Genomic DNA, 13,869 nt, shown 5'->3' on the forward strand with positions numbered 1-13,869 from the left:
AGATCCAGCTCCAACGGGCTCTTCGTTTGCAGATGACACAACAGTCGTTGGAGTCAACAGCAACAATGATGAGTCACACTACAGAGAAGAGGTGAAAAATCTCATGATGTGCTGGGAAAGTAACAACTTGAATCTCAATGTGAACAAAATGAAGATGATATCCGTGGACTTCAGGAGGACCAGGAATTACCACCCTTCACAGCACATCAATATATAGTGGAGAGAATAGAGAACAAAGTTCCTTGCAGTTCATTTAACTAGTGACCTGTCGTGGACACACAACATCTCCTCATTTGTCAGGAAGACACAGCAGTGACTGGACTTCCTGAGAAGACTCAAGCAGGCAAGGCTATCTGCCACCATTATGCCAACCTTCTGCAGGAGCTCTATCGAGAGAGTCCTGGCCAGCTGCAATCACAGTGTTGCATGGCTGCTGTAGAGAAGTGGATCAGAGGTCAATCAATAAGAGCAGCAGAGAAGATCACTGGGGTCACCTTTCCCCATCAACATGATCTACTGAGGTCGTTGTCTTAAGAGGGTGCACAAAATCATTGAGGACTCCTTCCACTCTGCACACAGCATCTTTCAGCTGCTCCTGTCGGGGAAGAGATGCAGGAGTATCAGAGCCAGCACCACCAGGCTGAGGAACAGCTTCTTCCCATGGGCAGTGAGAATGCTGAATGACCAAAGGAACTGCTCACACTAACCATCAGAGACTCTCATATTCACAAAACAAATCTTGTCTATTTAATTGTCTATATGAATACTTGTCCTGCATATGTATCTATATGAAAAGCTGCTTTCTTCTTTCCATCCCCTCTAAATCTCCAGCCAGAAGAAGCATTCTCCCCATCTAATATGTCTAGGTACATCAGACTTTTATTGAAGTAGATCACCTTTCATTCTTCTAAATGTTACTGAATGCAGGCCCAGTCAATCCAATCTCTTGTGTAAGTACATCCATCCCAGGAACCATGTGGTGAAATATTGTTGCACTCCTTCTACAGCAACATTTTCATTTCTCAGGTAAGGAAACAGAAAGGGCAGACAATATTCCAGATATGGTTTCACTTAGACTCTATTCTCTTGGTCTCAAATCCCCTGCAACGTACTGTTTGTCTTGTCAATTGCTTGCTTCTTGCATGTTTGCATACAATGATTGATGTATGAGGAAACTCTGATCCCATTGCACATCAATATTTTCCAATGTCATATCATTTAATTAGATCTTGCCTTTCAGCTTTCTCTTACCAAAGAGGATAACTTCACAGTGATTCACGTTATTGCAACTTCTGGCATGTACTGATTTACTCAACTTGTCTAAATCATCTTGATGTCTCCTTTATGCGCGTAAACACGCACACACACTCTCTTTCTTCTTAATGTTGATTTTGGTCATCCTAAGGTTTGGGTGATGTCTCTTCCTGTTTTATTCTTGTTTTCCAGCCTCATAATGGCATCTTTGACTTTCATTGGCACAACTCTGGTCCTCATTTTGAAAAATGGCAACTAAACTCCAAAGGTGATCCAAAATCTTCGAAGCAAGCCTAGCTCTCTTGTATCTCCACCGATGAAGCAACTAAACATACCTGAGTACTCACAAACACTTGTGAAGCCAAATGTCCCAAACATTATGGTGCCTTGAATTGAGGGACTATGTATAAAAAGTCCTGTAATTTCTACATGGTCAAACCAAAATGTACACAAATAACCTTGAAAAAAAATCTGAAGTGTGCACTTTAATTACATGTGAATTGTTTGATTACAGATGTAAAATTGTGGGGCACAGGAGAAATAAAGGAAATAAAAGTGTCTTTGTCCCAAACATTATGGAGGGCCCTGTAGGTTAGGTTATTGTGACAGAGACAGAAGTACAGTTAACTGCTATTAACTTTTGTCAGGTCCTAAACTGGCAACTATCACAGATATTCTTTTACTTTCAGACACTGATTGGAACGTGACCATGGAGGCGGAATCAAACAAGCTCGTGCTTACATTTGCTTCACATTTCCCAGCATCTTTCAGCGCTGTTGCGTGCAAGCCTGTGCGAGATGAGTGCAAAAATACAAGCCTGGTCTACTGCATAACTCAGGTGAGTGCTGCACATTGACTTTTGACAAGGAGAGTCTTTCAGAGCTCATTGATTTCAAAATTGGTTTGTTTTAAACTAACATTTATAACTGTATGTATTTGGACAGCGGTTTGGAAGGAGCAATGCGATGCAAAAGGCTCAAAGGTGGCCCATATCTTTGTCATTGCTTAGATGATCTGCCAAAATGGCAAAGGGTGGAAGAGCCAAGAGTACACCCAATCTCCCATGCATTAACTGCGATATCTGTCCATCTCTTCCGATCCATTATTTCCTGGGGGAAAAAAAGATAAACACTAGGCACTTCTACAAAGCCACTGAGAAGCTCCATTCCATCCTGTAATTTTTCCACCAAGACCCCTGCACATTTTTACAGAGCAGCTCCAGTCCAGGCACTCAGTAAGAAACTGGGATAATGAAAACAGCGTTCCCGGTGATGCGGAATGGCGCATTCAGCTCGTGGCAGTAACGCGGGACTTTTAAATCTGCGGCATACTAAGGGCACATATGGCTTACGTGCAGAAGACGATCATGATGGCCATGCCGAAGCGCTGGACTGCCTCGGAGGTCCAAGACCTCCTCTCCATCGGTGCTAAGAAAGAAATTAGCCTCCACCTTTTGGTCACAGGGTAGTGACGTCAATTGCGATGTCCACAAGGTGACGACATGTGTCGGACATACGTTGCATGTCCGCGTCGATGTCCACCCATATTCACTCTCTACAAACTCCACGTCACAGGAGGGCAGTGCCTGCTGTGTAAACGGCCATTCCAGAGGTAAGTTGGCACATTTTTAATGGAATTTTTTCCTTTAATTCTGTTTTTAAAAAAAAAATCATCACTGATTAAGAAAGGAAATTCTCCTGTGAACAAAAGAATTTGGTCCAGACAATGTAATGATGATTAATTTGATCTGCTTCCTACCAGGAACAGATTCAAGGTTTCACAGACTCGTGGTTCTACATGTCAGCACTGCCTGTTCCAGTGGTCTAATATTCTTCTAATATTAAACCATCTCCTGACATCTAACCTTAAACTGCCTCATCAAACACATCCAGTTCCCCTCATCGTCTTATAAAGCTCAATTTAATCACTCAAGTGCAGAGTCTCTTCGCTCAAGTGCAGAGTCTTAGACTTTTAATTTTTCATGAGAGCTAAGGTACCTCAAGCTTTGAATGAATCTGGTTGTTTTCTGCACTCTTTCCGAATATACCAAAACTGGACACAATATTCTAATTCAAGGGCAGCATGGTTGGTATAGTGGTTAGTGCAATGCCTTTACAGCACCAGCAATTGGACCAGGGTTCAAATCCCATGCTGTCTGTAAGGAGTTTGTACGTTCTCCCTGTGTCTGCGTGGGTTTCCACTGGGGGCTCCGGTTTCCTCCCACCATTAGAAACATACCGGGGTTGTAGGTCAATTGGGTGTAATTGGATGGCATGGACTCTTGGGCTGAAATGGCTTGTTACTGTGCTGTTTGCCTAATGTAAAAAGAAAATAAATATTAAGCTAATCCAGTGGTTTTCAACCTTTTTCTTTCCACTCTCATCCCATTTTAAGTATTCCCTATGCCATCGATGCTCTGTGATCAGTAAGGGATTGCTTAAGGTGGGATGTGAGGGGAATGGAGTTAATATGGATTTGATTTAAGGGGATAGTGATGTGAAAAGCTGTCAAGGATTTTATTCTTATTCATGAAGTTATTGGTCACATTTTTTTCCCCAGTGTAAGGAAGGCCAGACCTAGAGGGCATACCTTTGTGGGCATGTAAATAACCATATAACCACTTACAGCACAGAACAGGCCAGTTCGGCCCTACTAGTCCATGCCATAACAAATCCCCACCCTCCTAGTCCCACTGACCAGCACCCGGTCCATACCCCTTCAGTCCACTCCTATCCATGTAACTATCCAGTCTTTCCTTAAATGTAACCAATGATCCCGCCTCGACCACGTCTGTCGGAAGCTCATTCCACATCCCTACCACCCTTTGCGTAAAGAAATTTCCCCTCATGTTCTCCTTATAATTTTCCCCCTTCAATCTTAAACCATGCCCTCTAGTTTGAATCTCCCCCACTCTTAATTGAAAAAGCCTATCCACATTTACTCTGTCAGTCCCTTTTAAAATCTTAAACACCTCTATCAAGTCCCCTCTCAATCTTCTACGCTCCAGAGAAAAAAGCCCCAGTATGCACAACCTTTCCCTGTAACTCAAACCTTGAAATCCTGTCAACATTCTCGTGAACCTTCTCTCTATTTTGTTTATATCTTTCCTATAACTTGGTGACCAAAACTGTTCACAGTACTCCAAATTTGGCTTCACCAATATCTTGTACAATTTCATCATAACCTCCCTACTCTTGAATTCAATACTCCGATTTATGAAGGCCAACATTCCAAATGCCTTCTTCACCACACCATCTACCTGAGTATCAGCCTTGAGGGTACTATTTACCACAACTCCTAAATCCCTTTGTTGCTCTGCACATCTCAATAGCCTACCATTTAATGCATATGACCTATTTAGATTTGCCTTTCCAAAATGTAACACCTCACACTTATCTGTATTAAATTCCATCAGTCATTTCTCAGCCCACACCTCCAGCCTTCCTAAATCACCTTTTAATCTACGGTAATCTTCCTCACTGTCCACAACACCACCAATCTTTGTATCATCCGCAAACTTGCTTATCCAATTCTCCACCCCTACTTCCAGATCGTTAATATATATAACAAACAATAGTGGACCGAGGACTGATCCCTGAGGAACTCCACTAGTCACCGGCCTCCAATTGGACAAACAATTTTCTACCACTACTCTCTGACACCTCCCATCCAACCATTGCTGAATCCATTTCACTACCTCCTCATTTATACCTAATGCCTCCACCTTTTTTCCTAACCTCCTGTGGGGAACTTTGTCAAAAGCTTTACTAAAGTCTAAATAGACAACATCCACAGCTTTCCCTTCATCAACCTTTTTTGTAACCCCCTCGAAAAACTCAATCAGGTTTGTCAAGCATGATCTACCTCTGACAAAATCATGCTGATTACTCCCTAGCAATCCCTGTACCTCCAAATATTTGTAAATACCATCCCTCAGAACACTTTCCATCAACTTGCCCACCACAGATGTCAGACTCACGGGCCTATAATTCCCAGGTTTACATTTAGACCCTTTCTTAAACAGCGGAACCACATGCGCCACCCTCCAATCCTTTGACACTAACCCCATGGCCAGTGACATCCTAAATATCTCTGTTAATGGCCCCACTATCTGTCCACTAGCCTCCCTGAGTATCCTTGGGAATATTTTGTCTGGTCCCGGAGATTTATCCACCTTTATCTTTTTCCACACAGCCATCACTACCTCCTTGGTTATCCTTATATGCTTCATTACATCCCCACTATTTTTCTTTACCTCAACTGGTTCAATATTTTTTTCCCTAGTGAATACCGAGGCAAAGAAATCATTCAAAATTTCCCCCATTTCCTCTGACTTCTCACTCAGCCTACCCTCACTATCTACAAGGGGTCCAATTTTATCCCTCACTAATCTTTTACTTTTAATATACTTATAGAAACCCTTTGGATTTATTTTTACTCTGTCTGCCAAAGCCTCTTCGTGCCTTTTTTTTGGCCTTTCTAATTTCTTTCTTAAGATTCCTTCTACACTCTTTGTAATCCTCCTTCAAATTGTCAGCTCCCTGTTCTTTATACCTTTTGTACACTTCCCTTTTTCTCCTAACCAAATTTCCAATATTCCTCGAAAACCAAGCCTCCCTATGACTTTCAGCCTTTCCTTTGATCCTCACTGGGACATAACTACTCTGTACTCTCAAAATTTCTTTTTTGAATATCCTCCATTTTTCATTTACACCCTCACCTGAAAATATCCTGTCCCACTCAATGCTCCCCAAATCCCTTCTTATTCCTTTGAAATTTGCTCTTCTCCAATCCAGAACCTCAACTTTAGGCCCCTCTTTGCTTTTCCCTAAAACTACCTTAAAACTAACAGAATTATGATCACGAGACCCAATTGGATCTCCAATATTAATGTCTGATACCTGACCTAGCTCGTTCCCTAACAGGAGATCCAGTATTACACTGTCCCGAGTCGGTTCTTCTACTAATTGATTCAAAAAACAATCTTGAACACATTTAACGAACTCTAGCCCATCCAGCCCTCTAACTGTATGGGTATCCCAATCAATGTGAGGGAAGTTAAAATCTCCCATGATCACTACCTTATGATTCTCACACATGTACATTATCTCTCTACACATTTGTTCCTCTAGTTTCCTTAATCCATTTGGTGATCTGTAATACACCCCTATTAGCACCCTCATGTCTCCTTCACCCCTCAATTCCACCCAAACAGCCTCACTGGATGATCCCTCCAGACCATCTTGCCACCTCACGGCAGTAATGTCCTCCTTAACAAGCAGAGCAACTTCTCCCCCTTTTTTTTACCCCCTGATCTATTTTCTTTTTCTTTGGCTTGGCTTCGCGGACGAAGATTTATGGAGGGGGTAAAAGTCCACGTCAGCTGCAGGCTCGTTTGTGGCTGACAAGTCCGATGCGGGACAGGCAGACACGATTGCAGCGGCTGCAGGGGAAAATTGGTTGGTTGGGGTTGGGTGTTGGGTTTTTCCTCCTTTGCCTTTTGTCAGTGAGGTGGGCTCTGCGGTCTTCTTCAAAGGAGGTTGCTGCCCGCCAAACTGTGAGGCGCCAAGATGCACGGTTTGAGGCGTTATCAGCCCACTGGCGGTGGTCAATGTGGCAGGCACCAAGAGATTTCTTTAGGCAGTCCTTGTACCTTTTCTTTGGTGCACCTCTGTCATGGTGGCCAGTGGAGAGCTCGCCATATAACACGATCTTGGGAAGGCGATGGTCCTCCATTCTGGAGACGTGACCCACCCAGCGCAGCTGGATCTTCAGCAGCGTGGACTCGATGCTGTCGACCTCTGCCATCTCGAGTACTTCGACGTTAGGGATGAAAGCGCTCCAATGGATGTTGAGGATGGAGCGGAGACAACGCTGGTGGAAGCGTTCTAGGAGCCGTAGGTGATGCCGGTAGAGGACCCATGATTCGGAGCCGAACAGGAGTGTGGGTATGACAACGGCTCTGTATACGCTTATCTTTGTGAGGTTTTTCAGTTGGTTGTTTTTCCAGACTCTTTTGTGTAGTCTTCCAAAGGCACTATTTGCCTTGGCGAGTCTGTTGTCTATCTCATTGTCGATCCTTGCATCTGATGAAATGGTGCAGCCAAGATAGGTAAACTGGTTGACAAGAGAAACTTGTCCGTGAACTACTCTTTGCAGACGATGCCGCTTTAGTTGCCCATTCAGAGCCAGCTCTTCAGCGCTTGACATCCTGCTTTGCGGAAACTGCCAAAATGTTTGGCCTGGAAGTCAGCCTGAAGAAAACTGAGGTCCTCCATGAGCCAGCTCCCCACCATGACTACCAGCCCCCCCACATCTCCGTCGGGCACACAAAACTCAAAACAGTCAACCAGTTACCCCTGATCTATTACATCTAAAACAAATGTATCCTGGAATGTTAAGTTGCCAGTCCTGCCCCTCTTGTAGCCAGGTCTCACTAATTGCCACAATATCGTGACCCCCAAGTATCTGTCCATGCTCTAAGCTCATCTACCTTGTTCACTATGCTTCTTGCATTAAAATATATGCATTTCGGGGGGAGTCACGTGATGGAGTAGTTGCCGGACGGTGAACTCCAGCCCTCTCCAGAAAAGTCGGAAAAAACAAAGGAAAACACAAAGGCACAAAAATAAAAATTAAAGAAAAGTGAGTATAAAGGTGGAAAGAGGATGGCGACAAAAAAAGAAAAATCGAAATCAACGGTAAGAAGAGAGGAAGAGAAGACAACGGAAGAAGAAGGAGAAGGCCTTACCTGTTCGAAGAGGCCTGCGGTGGAGAGAGAAACCCGCTCCCTCAGGTCGGTAGAAAGTGGACTACAAAAATGGCTCGCTGAGCTGAGTAAAAGTGCGCAACCGCGCATACAAAAAAACACACCGACGGGAGGGGGGACCAGCTGGGGAGTCGATCTCCACAGCCGGCAATGACAGCTGCAGAAAACCTGCAGCAAGAGGAGAACATAGAAGACAACGAAAACAAGAAAGAAGAGAAGAAAAGGGCAACAAAGAAACAACAGATGGCCAACCCAGAGGAAGAGGAAGAGTACAGTGAAATAGAAGAAGAAGGGAAAGGCAAGATAAAGGATATACTTTCTCTTATTAAAGAATACATGGAGTCATTTAAAGAATGGCAAACACAGGAATTTAATGATTTAAGAAGAAGAATAAACAACACAGAAGAGAAAATGAATAAAATAGATATGACCTTAACAGAAATGGGAAAGAGAATGGACAAGATGGAAGAGCGGGAAGCAGCAGTAGAAATGGAGGTAGAGGACTTAAAAAAGAAATTAGAGGAATCTAATAAAAAAGTTATAGAGACACAAGAACTGTTAGCTCAGAAAATGGATATAATGGAAAATTATAACAGAAGAAATAACATAAAGATAGTGGGCCTTAAGGAAGATGAAGAAGGCAAGAATATGAGAGAGTTTATAAAAGATTGGATCCCCAGGATCCTAGGATGTCCAGAACTACAGCAAGAAATGGAAATAGAAAGGGCACATAGAGCAGTGGCCTTTAAACCACAACCACAACAAAAGCCAAGATCTATTTTAGTAAAATTCCTAAGATATACTACAAGAGAAAAGGTACTAGAGAAGACAATGGAAAAAGTAAGAGAGGGCTACAAGCCAGTGGAGTACAAAGGGCAAAAAATCTTCATTTATCCAGATATAAGTTTTGAACTCCTGAAGAAGAGAAAGGAGTTCAATACAGCAAAGGCGATTTTATGGAAGAAAGGGTATAAATTTATACTAAAGCATCCAGCGGTATTGAAAATATTTATTCCAGGACAACAAAACAGACTATTCTCGGATCCAGAGGAAGCACGAAAATTTGCAGAACAATTACAAAATAGACTGAGGGATGAAGACGTGTAACAAGAGTACAAAAGACTTCGAACTAAAAAGACACATAAGTTTTGTAAGGTAAAACATCATGAGATGGGAATGTGTAAGGAGTTACCCTGTACAGGGCTGTAACAAGATGTGAATGCATCCTTGTACTTACAAGATAAGAGAGACATTGATGGATTGAGAGGCAGGAAGCTAGCAGGGAAAGGATAGCAACAGTTTTAGTCATTGGACAAGTAATGATATGATGATGTTCTAAGCACGTATCCAAGGGTATAAAAAATCACCATTTTGCTGATAACGGCAGAATGCATTCTCCGACTAACATGGTTAGTTGCAAGTGTTACAATCCGGTAATAAAGAACAAAGAACCCTGATTTCGACTCAGTCTGGTGTTTGTCTCACTCATTCATGAACAAAGCAGACCTAACAGTTTTGAACTCCTGAAGAAGAGAAAGGAGTTCAATACATCGAAAACGATCTAATGGAAAAAAAACTATTCTCGGATCCAGAGGAAGCAAGGAAATTTGCAGAACAACTACAAAACAACCAGAGAGATGAAGATATGTAATAAGAGTAAAAATGACCACGATTTATATGTATGTGGGTAAAGAGGTATATGTGTGTATATGTATAATGTGCATACATGAATGTATCCGTATTTAGAGGAAAATATAGATAGTATAGACAAGAATTAATAAGGGAAGGAAATGGAATAGAGGGAATAAGGAGGGAATTAAAAGAGTGACCTTTGTTACATATGAAAAGTGAAATCTTTTCTGGGGGGGGCTGGGTGGGGAGGAATTGCGGTCACTGCAAAATCAGCTGACGCTTGCGAGTGAATTCACAAATCCAAATGGAGAGGGGAGATGTGGTTGTCCGACAAGGGATAAAGGACAACTCAGGAGGGGAAGGGGAGACTGGGGCTAAAGAAGTTTTAAATAGGAGAATAAGGAAAATGTTTGATGTTTTAGGAATGTTGTCTTATAAAGGGTTCAAAACAAGAAAACAGAAATGGATAAGAAGGAAAGGTAATGATGGAGAAACGGAAAGAGAAGATAAACAAAGTATAAAATGGCTACATTGAACTATATGACTAAATATTAATGGAATACATAACCAAATTAAAAGGAAGAAACTGCTAAATTTACTGAAAAAAGAAAAAAATTGATATAGCATTTGTGTAAGAAACACATTTAACTGAATTGGAGCACAAGAAATTAAAGAGAGATTGGGTAGGACACGTAACAGCAGCATCGTATAATTCAAAAGCAAGAGGAGTAGCTATATTAATTAGTAAAAATGTGCCATTTAAAATAGAAGAGGAAATAATAGATCCAGCAGGGAGATATGTAATGATAAAATGTCAGATATATTCGGAGTTTTGGAATCTACTCAATGTATATTCACCTAACAAAGAAGATCAAAAGTTTATGCAAGATATCTTTTTGAAGGTAGCAGATATGCAAGGGAACATATTAATAGGAGGGGATTTCAACCTGAATTTGGATTCAAATATGGACAAAACTGGGAAAAAAATTAACAGAAAGAACAAATTTATAATTAAATCGATGGAAGAAATGCAACTTTTGGATATATGGAGGAAACAACACCCAAAGGAAAAGGAATATTCATATTACTCGGCTAGACATAAAACATACTCAAGAATAGACCTATTTTTGTTATCAGCTCGTATGCAAGACAGAGTAAGAAAAACAGAATATAAAGTTAGAATACTATCGGACCATTCACCCTTAATATTGACAGTAAAGTTAGAGGACATCCCTCCAAGAATGTTTAGATGGAGATGAAACCCCATGTTACTTAAAAGGCAGGATTTTAGAGAATTTATTGAAAAAGAAATAAAAATGTATTTTGAAATAAATACGGAATCAGTGGAAGATAAGTTTATACTATGGGATGCAGTGAAAGCATTCATTAGAGGGCAAATAATAAGTTATGTAACCAAGATGAAGAAGGACTATAATCAGGAAACAGAGCAGTTGGAAAGGGAAATAGTAAATATAGAAAAAGAATTAGCAATGAAGGAAGATACAACTAAAAGAAGAGAATTGGCAGATAAAAAAATAAAATATGAAACATTACAAACATATAAGGTGGAGAAGAATATAATGAAGACAAAACAGAAATATTATGAACTAGGTGAAAAAACGCACAAAATCCTAGCATGGCAGCTTAAGACAGAACAAGCTAAGAAAATGGTATTGGCATCAAGGAAAAAAGACAAACAAATTACATATAATCCAAAAGAAATTAAGGAAAACTTTAGAGAATTCTATGAACAATTATACCGAACTGAAAACGAAGTGAAAGAAGGGAAAATAGATGAATTTCTGACTAAAATTGAACTACCAAAACTACAAATAGAGGAACAAAATAAATTAACAGAGCCATTTGGAATAGTATAAATACAAGAGATAATAAAAAAATTACCAAATAATAAGACACCAGGAGAGGATGGATTTCCAATAGAATTCTACAAAACATTTAAAGACTTATTAATTCCGCCCCTCCTGGAAGTAATCAACCAGATTGATAAAACACAAAGCTTACCAGATTCATGTAAAACAGCAATAATTACAGTAATACTAAGGCAAGGGAAAGATCCACTCACACCAGCGTCATATAGACCAATATCTTTACTTAACACAGATTATAAGATAATAGCTAAACTATTAGCAAACAGATTAGCAGAGTATGTACTGAAAATGGTAAATTTAGACCAAACTGGATTTATCTAAAAAAGACGTACAACAGACAATATTTGTAAATTTATTAACTTAATTCATGCAGTAGAAGGGAATAAAGCACCTACAGTAGCAGTTGCTTTAGACGCAGAGAAGGCCTTTGACAGAGTAGAATGGAATTATTTGTTCAAAGTATTGCAAAAATTCAGTTTACCGGAGAAGTATATTAATTGGATTAAAGCATTATATAAGGGACTGTTAGCGAAAGTGACAGTGAATGGACATGTATCAAAGCAATTTAACTTAAGCAGGTCAACACGGCAGGGATGCCCACTATCACCTTTATTGTTTGCGTTAGCTATAGAACCACTAGAAGAATTGATAAGAACAGAAAATAATATAAAAGGAATAAAAATAAAAGACAAGGAATATAAAATCAGTTTATTTGCGGATGATGTTATAGTGTACTTAACAGAACCAGAACTATCAATAAAAGAATTATATAAGAAATTGAAGGAATATGGAGAAGTGTCGGGTTACAAGATCAACGTAAATAAAAGTGAAGCAATGCCTATGAATAATGCGGATTTCTCAAAATTTAAGAAGGAATCACCATTAAGATGGCAAATGCAAGCAATAAGATACCTAGGTGTACAAATACACAAAAATCTCGGCCAACTATATAAACTCAATTATTATCCACTAATGAAAAAATTACAGGACGATTTAGAGCATTGGAAAGATTTACCACTAACACTAATAGGAAGGATAAACTGTATTAAAATGAACATTTTTCCAAGGATATTAAACTTATTTCAGGCATTGCCAATACAACTGACAGAGAAATTCTTCAAGGAGTTAAAGAAAATAATAAGGAAATTTTTATGGAGGGGGGGAAACCGAGGATAGCACTAGATAAATTAACAGAATGGTATAAACAAGGAAGCTTACAACTGCCAAACTTTAAAAATTATTAGAGAGCCGCACAATTAAGATACCTATCAGATTTTTATCAAACAAGGGAAAAGCCAGATTGGACGAGATTAGAATTAGATAAAATAGGGGAAAAGATACCTGAACACATATTATATAAATGGGATGAAAAATTGGTACAACATAGAAGTTCTCCAGTATTACATCATCTCCTCAATATTTGGAAGAAGATTCACATAGAAAGAAATAAAACAAATTATCAATTACCAAAACTAATATTGACGCAAAACAAGTTACTCCCTTTTACAATAGATAACCTTTGCTTTAGAGAATGGGAAAAAAAAGGGATTAAAAGAATAGAAAATTGTTTTTCAGGAAATAGATTCTTATCCTTTGAACAAATGAAAGATAAGTACAATATAACTCAAGATACAGCGCTGGCATATTACCAATTGAGATCCTACTTGAAGGATAAATTAGGAAGCAGTTTGAGTTTGCCAGAGGGAAGTAACCTTGAATATGTGATTACAGATACAATGATAATCAAAAGATTTATAACAAATATGTATATTAAACTGCAAGAAAAGGAGAATGAGGAAACAAATGGTAAAACTAAACAAAAATGGGAACAAGATTTAAATATAAAGATAAAAAAGGAAACATGGGAGAAGTTATGCTCCGGAACAATGAGAAATACAATAAATACGAGGTTACGTATGATACAATATAACTGGATACACAGGCTATACATTACACCTCAAAAGTTAAATAAATGGGACCCAACAGTATCTGATAGATGTTTTCGATGTAAAAAAGAAATGGGAACAACAATTCATGCAATCTGGACATGTGAGAAAGTAGAAAAATTTTGGGAAGATCTAAATCAGATATTAAATAAAATAACAGAAAACAATATACCAAAGAATCCAGAGATCTTCCTCCTAAGTAACATAAAAAACAAAGAATTTGGAATTGATTTGGAGGATGCACAAAAAAGATTTGTTAAGATAGCTCTAGCCGTAGCAAAAAAATGTATTATGTCAACCTGGAAATTGGAAGATAATTTGAAAATACAACAATGGTATATAGAAATGAATAAATGTATTCCATTGGAAAAAATAACAT

At 39.4% G+C, this 13,869-nt stretch overlaps 2 protein-coding genes across 2 annotated transcripts in view; one reads left to right on the forward strand and one right to left on the reverse strand.

The window, feature by feature from the left end:
* Positions 1–13,869, forward strand: part of LOC138763107 (interleukin-17 receptor E-like) — an 88,217-nt gene that overhangs the window by 65,395 nt on the left and 8,953 nt on the right. The window contains exon 12 of the mRNA XM_069936764.1: positions 1,944–2,092. Coding sequence (XP_069792865.1) covers positions 1,944–2,092 — 149 coding nt within the window. The remainder of the gene's footprint in view (positions 1–1,943; positions 2,093–13,869) is intronic.
* Positions 2,253–5,359, reverse strand: LOC138762987 (uncharacterized; the record flags this gene model as incomplete). The annotated part of the gene is made up of 3 exons (XM_069936473.1): positions 2,253–2,363; positions 2,606–2,842; positions 4,901–5,359. Coding segments are annotated over 3 exons (807 nt in total), but the record flags the coding sequence as incomplete, so codon positions are not given.

This window comes from Narcine bancroftii, chromosome 5 (assembly GCF_036971445.1).
Source record: "Narcine bancroftii isolate sNarBan1 chromosome 5, sNarBan1.hap1, whole genome shotgun sequence".
NCBI classification, from domain to species: Eukaryota; Metazoa; Chordata; class Chondrichthyes; order Torpediniformes; family Narcinidae; genus Narcine; species Narcine bancroftii.